Source organism: Panthera uncia, chromosome B4 (genome assembly GCF_023721935.1).
Source record: "Panthera uncia isolate 11264 chromosome B4, Puncia_PCG_1.0, whole genome shotgun sequence".
Taxonomy (NCBI): Eukaryota; Metazoa; Chordata; class Mammalia; order Carnivora; family Felidae; genus Panthera; species Panthera uncia.
Window position 1 is genome coordinate 59272883 of NC_064809.1, and position 7067 is coordinate 59279949.

Sequence of the window (7067 nt, forward strand, 5' to 3'; positions counted from 1 at the left end):
TGTAAGCAGTGGATTTGAAGAATTAATATTGTTAAAATGTCCATACTACCCAAAAGAAACTACAGATTCAATATAATCCCTATCAAAATACCAACAACATTTTTCAAGAGGTAGAACAAAGAATCCTAAAATTTATATGGAACCACAAAAGGCTCTGACTAACCAAAGCAATCTTGAGAAAGACCAAAGCTGGAGGCATCACAGTGTCAAGATTTCAAGATATACTATAAGCTGTAGTAATCAATACAGTATGATATTGGCACAAAAATAGACACATAGATCAATGGAACAAGATAGCCCAGAAATAAGCCCATGCTTATATTATATGGTCAGTTCATCTGGAGGCAAGAATTATGCAATGGGGAAAAGACAATCTCCTCAATAAATGGTGCTGGGAAAACTAGACAACTACATGCAGAAGAATGAAACTGGACCACTTTCTTACGCCATACAAAAAAATTAACTCAGAATGGGTTAAAGATGTAAATGTAGACCTGAAACCATAAAATTCCTTAAAGAAAACATAGGCAATTGTGTCTTGGACATTGACCTTAGCAATATGTTTCTCAATAGGTCTCCTCAAGAAGGGAAATAAAGTTAAAATAAACTGTTGAGACCACCAAAATAAAAAGCTTTTGCTCAATGAAGGAAACATCAACAAATTGAAAAGGCAGCCTTACTGAATGGGAAAAGGTGTTTACAAATGATATATCTGATGAAAGGTTAATGTCCAAAATATATGAAGAACTTACATAACACCAAAATAGCCCAAATAATTTGATTAAAAAATGGGCAGAGGACTTGAATAGACATCTTTCCAAGAAAGACCTACACATCATCAGTGGGCACAGGAAAAGATGCTCAGCATCACTAATCACGGAAATGCAAATCACAACCACTAGGAGCTACCTTTCACCTGCTAGAAATGACTGTCATCAAGAAGGCAAGAGATAACAAGTGTTGGTGAGGATGTGGAGAAAAGGGAAACCCTTTTGTACTGTTGATTAGGAATGTAAATTGGTACAGCCTCTATGGAGTACAGTATGGAGTTTGCTTTAAAAATTAAAATTAGAACTACCATGTGATCCAGCAATCACACTTCTGGGTAAATATCAAAAGAAATGAAAACATGGTGTTGAAGAGCTATCCGCACTCCCATGTTTGCTGCAGCATTATTTACAACAGCCAAGAAATGGAAACACCCTAAGTTGTTGATTGGATAAAGAAGTGGTGTGTGTGTAATAGTATTTAATTGTGAGGGAAGGACTTCTGCTGTTTGTGACAACATAGATGGACCTTGAAGGCATTATGCTAAATGAAATAAGACAAAGACAGTTAGTGTATGATTTTACTTACATGTGAAATCTGAAAAAGCTGAACTCAGAAATAGTAGGGACTGAGAGGTGGGGGATAAAAGGGAGACATTGGTGAAAGAATACAAACTTCTGGTTTTATGGTAAGTTCTGGGGATCTAATGTACAAAATAGTGATTATAGTTATTAATACTGTATTATATAATGAAAAGTTGCTAGGAGAGTAGATCTTAAATATTCTTAGCACAAAAATGATAATTACATGATACAGGTATTAGCTAGCGTTACGATTGTAATTATTTTGCAATATATATAGGTGTATCTAATCAACACATTATATATCTTACACAATGTTTTATGTCGCTTATATCTCAATAAAGATGGAAGAAAATCTCATTTTTAATATACTAAATAGCCTTATATTCTGAGTCATTGCTAATTTTTCCTTTTTTTACAAAAATTTTCAAGTTGTTTTCAGTGAAGACGTCAAATCTGCAAATTCCTTCCTTCCTCCATTTCCTTCCTTCCTTCCTTCCTTCCTTTTCTTTTTTCTTTTCTTTCCTTTCCTTCCTCTCCTCTCCTCTCCTCTCCTCTCCTCTCCTCTCCTCTCCTCTGCTCTCCTCTCCTTTCCTCTCCTTTCCTTTCCTTAAACAACTCTACAAGTGTCTATAAATAATAAATAGAACCAGAAATCATAGTCCTTGCTCAAATAGGTTAGGGACTTACTGTTGCATTATAGGCAGTGCATACATGAAAAGACTGAAGAAAATATTACAGTGTTGCCAATGGATATGAATCAGTATAATCCAAACTGAAGATAATGTAGAAGGATGCTGAGTCAGTGGAGTCAGTAATCAGATACTTTGCAGAGTAAGAACTTAGTAAGTGATATATAGATGTGGTAACATCAAGTAGTAGAAAAGCTGATGATAAAGAGCAATAGTCTTATATTTCTTCTTTCCCATCTGGGCCCTCATTTCAGAAGTGTTCTCTTTTAATCATTGTTTAGATCTGGTAATTACTTGCTGAGAGTGTATTTACTTATTTTTCTGTATATTCTCTCTACATAATGTTCATTATATATTCTCTCTATTACATATATATGGTTGTATAATACAGTAGCATATGCATATTTTGTATATATATACATAAGACAGAGGTAATCACTAGAACATGGTTATATCTCCAGTTCTAAATTTATTTGAACAATAATTTGAACAATTAATTTGAACGATATTTATTGATTCCTAGATTGAAATAGATTTCACTTACTCTCCTTCCCACATGCATGGAGGTAAAGGCAAAAAAAAATTGTTTTTCATAGTTTTATGCATGTTTTCATAATGTATACATATTCTGATTTAATTTCTGATGTAGTTTGCATTGGACTACATACAGAATAAGCACATTTGAATTGTTTTAGGTTTATACCTGTTAGTGATTGGTTGTGTAGTTTAATTCAAGTGTTCGTACCTTCAGATGAATCTTAAATTCATGTTCATTAAAAAGGAGATGTATAAATACTCAATACACTTGTTAAGACTTTCAGGAACGAAAGTGAAATCTAAAAACTCCTCACAGGCAGCCTGATAATGCTGGAAGGAGAAATAGTATAATGATCATGGTTATGATGAAATTGGAGCTTTTGGAAGGGCCTTTTATTCAAAAAAGTAAGAAGAGATAAAGAAGTCTTAAGAAGTAGGAATAATGGCTTTACTCTTGAAGTGAGGGAAGAAAAATCTCTCCTGTGCCCTTTCATTTATGTGGTCTTCTCTTTTGGGATGTTAGGGTACATTTCTATCCTAGATTGTATGTTTCTATTTTCATTAGTGCCTGGTGATAGAGTGATACTGATTACTTTTCCAAATTTGTGCTCTGTTTGGGACAAGGCATATATCACTTTTTGATCCTTTGTAAGGCCAGTTAAGGCATATATTACACTGTGATAAAACTCATTTTTCTCCTTTTTAAACATTTTTAAATGTGAATTTCTAATCTAGAAACTGATTTTTAATGAAGTATTTCTAAAATACTTCATAATTCTTAAAGACTTTCATAAGCACATTCAGAAGAGTAGCATTGTATTTTAAGTATTTAGGTGCTTTAATCTTTCTTTAATTTTGTCTTTACATTTTTGCCAGCTTCTAGATTTAGATTGTATCTTCCAAATAACTCAAAGGCTTTTTAAGTATTTCTTCTCAATTTTCTTTCAAAGTAGGTCAGTTCAGATTTTATATCTAACTTGCAAGTGGAAAATCTGAAGCACAGGAAACTTAGGTAATTTACCAAAACTTTTAATAATCAGTGGCAGAAGCTAAGTAAAAACCAAGGTCTTCCGAAGTCTAGTCTATTGCTCTACCTATCAGATGAATAGGGGTCTATTATGTACTTTCCAGTTGGCTATGTTTTTTAGACATATAATCCGGTAATTTAAAAGTTGTAATTATCATCTGGTTATTGAAATGTCTTATTCAAAGTTATAAAAAATAAAGGACTCAGTACAAACCCAAGAACTCATAAAATCCTCCAAACTAGTCTCTTATAAAGTGCTTGGCAGTGTTGCATCTTACAGTGCAGAATGTTGGAAGGAGTCCATGATGGGAATGAAATTTAACTTTAGTAATCATGCTCTTTTCATGTTATTTAAATGTCAGAATGCTTTTAATTGCAGAGATACTTCTTTCCCCTCAAAGTGTCTCAGTATTGCTCTCTTAAGTAGGGTGTTTAGGGAATGGTGTGAGCTATACTTAATTTGCTAACATATATTTAGTTGCAGAGCTTGGAGAGTCTCTGTAACCCACAGTGACATTTTGCTGACTGATATTAAAGCCTAAATGGGAGCTAAATATAGTACCTGCTATAAGAAAATTGTTAACTCTGGGAAATGTTATTGACAAAGTACTTTTTACTGTCCCTTAAATCATCATATGGAAGAGTTCCCATGTGTCCCTGTGATAGTGACCAGCCTTTCCTACAGTTGTGCTTTTTGGAGAAAGCACAGACCATGAGGTCTAATGTGTTTGACCTCAGAAACTGATTACTTCGAGATATTCTTAGAATGAGGTTGTTTGGGGCTCCTGGGTGGCTCAGTTGGTTAAGCATCTGAGTCTTGATTTTGGCTCAGCTCATGATCTCACAGTTTGTGGGATCGAGCCCCGTGTTGGGCTCAGTGCTTGGCAGCACAGAGTCTGCTTGGGATTCTCTCTCCCTCTCTCTACCCTTCCCCCCTTACATACTCTGTCACTTAGAATAAATAAACTTAAAAAAAAAAAATGAGTGAAATTTCCATTGAAGGGAACCTGATGGTGTCTGAAGTTTTCATCTCAAGCTGAGAGCCCTCTACCACACTAACTTTATAGGAATAGGGCAAAATGAAATCAGCTACCTACTTACAGAGTCCCTTGATACGGATAGCTGCAGGAGGCTGTGAGCTCTTTTCCTTTTAAGTCCCCATCCCTACATTTGAGGCCTGAGTGTATGCCTCTGTGCCATGGAGATAGATGGTGTGGTGTTCTTGTTCACAGTGCTTGGAACTTTATTTTGTAGCCCCGTTCTAGAGCCAGTCCCACCTCTCCTCTAGGCTAGCCATCTTGCCTGAATATGAGGACAAGTCTCTTCCTCTTTCCATTTAGCCCCATTGGCACAGAAGGCACATAGAAGAAGCATGAATTACCGTTAAGGATCTATCTAAGAATGTCTTAGGCATTTGTACCTGTTTCAGTTTGAGGCCCTATTCAACTCAGTTTCTGAAAGAATATAGACCATATCTCAGTTTCTTCTAAGAGCTTTTTCAGAGCTTCTTTCAGTTGCCTTCAGTTGACCCTTAGTAACTTTCATTTGGGAATGAATTACTAACTAGTAACTACTAATTACTAATCACTCAAAAACAATAATGCTCTGAGCACTATGAACTCTTTGCTTTTAGTTAGTGAGGAGGAATTAAACTGTCCCATAGGAGGCATTGGCAAAGCTATAATAAACTTACATAAAGTCATAGTTCTTTTTTAACCAAACTTACTGCTCCCTACCAGACCTGAACTATCTAAATCATTCCTTTGATTACATTCCCTAATTAGGGTTCGTCTAAGAAGAAAAGGGATGAGGAATGATGATGTGTTTGTACAGTGCAGAAGACAATCTGTTCTTTCATTCTATGTAACCAGAGAGTCCTCTCCCTCAATAATTTGATTTTGTCTGGTAGCATACATTGTAATGAGAAGTTGCTTGCAAAACTTTACTTGAGATAATTTTTTTAATTCTCAGATTTCTGCACTGAATGGCCAGCTGCACTAGACAGTGATGAGAAATGTGAGAAGCATTTTCCCATTGAAATTGACACAGCTGATTATGTTTCGGCAGGACCATCTATTAGAAACCCCAAAGCACGAGTAGTAACTTTAAGGGTAAGAAATATTTTTTTAAAAATAAGAATTATTATAATACATTATTGCAAAGTAGCATTTTGTATGTGTGATTGAAAACTCGTACATATTTATCATAGAAGATTTGGAAAATATGCAAGTGTTTTATAGTGTTTATAAAATTGCCTATAATTCTACCACTTACAGATAACCACCATTAACTATTGGAATTCATTTTAGTATATATACAGTCAACCTTTATGTGTGTTAATAGGATGATATTATTTTGATTAGTTATCTGTTTGTTTGTTTTTTTAATGTTTATTTATTTTTGAGAGAAAGAGCATGAGTGGGGAAGGGTCAGAGAGAAAGGGAGACACAGAATCTGAAGCATGCTCCAGGCTCTGAGCAGCTGTCAGCCCAGAGCCCAACCTGGAGCTCAAACTCATGAACCGTGAGATCATGACCTGAGCTGAAGTCAGATGCTTAACCAACTGAGCCACCCAGGCACCCCTCTGTTCTTTTTTATTTAGCAATATGGATTAACATTTTTCCAGAGTTTTTAAACATTTTTAAATTTTTTTTATTGGAGTATATTTGACATTACATTATTGTATTAGTTTTAGGTATACAGCCTAATGACAATTATATACATTACAAAATACTCACTATGATAAGTATAGTTCCCATCTGTCACCATAAAAAGTATTATCATAATGATATGATATTAATATCATAATATCATAATAATAATAATATGCTTCAGTAATCTGAAGCAGGCTCCAGGCTCTGAGCTGTCAGCACAGAGCCCAACACGGGGCTTGAACTCACAGCTCATGATCTGAGCTGAGTGTGTGATGCTTAACAGACTGAGCCACCCAGGTACCCTTGTCTTTATTTTTAATGGCTGCATAGGATAACATGTAAATCAAGATCTGTTTTGTGCCAAGAAAGTGTTTGAGGCTGGGGGTACAATGTTGATCAATTCAGACATAGTCCTTTTCCTGAAACTGAAGTGGGAGGTACAAACGAATTATTCAATAACATAGATCTACCATATTTAAGTTATCCATATTATGGGATATTTAGACTTTCTCACAATATTCTTTATTAGAACAATGTAATGACTATCCTTAGAGATTAGTATTTGTGTATATTCCTAACTATGTTCCTGGGATAACTTCCTGAAAGGAGAACTGTCAGGTCAAAGGATGTAGATCCTTTGAAGTTTTTATATATATATACGTGTATATATATATATACATATATATATATATACGTGTATATATATATATATATACGTATATATATACACGTATATATATACATATATATATATATACATGTATATACGTATATATATATATACATGTATATATATACGTATATATAT

General features: G+C 34.6%; 1 protein-coding gene across 3 annotated transcripts in view; it reads left to right on the plus strand.

Annotated features, from left to right (window-relative positions):
• The window catches only part of MRPS35 (mitochondrial ribosomal protein S35), a 47841-nt gene that overhangs the window by 10570 nt on the left and 30204 nt on the right, over positions 1 to 7067 (plus strand). For all 3 annotated transcript variants that reach the window (XM_049627215.1, XM_049627213.1, XM_049627216.1), the window contains one exon: positions 5577 to 5716. In XM_049627215.1, the coding sequence (XP_049483172.1) occupies positions 5577 to 5716 (140 nt within the window). The remainder of the gene's footprint in view (positions 1 to 5576; positions 5717 to 7067) is intronic.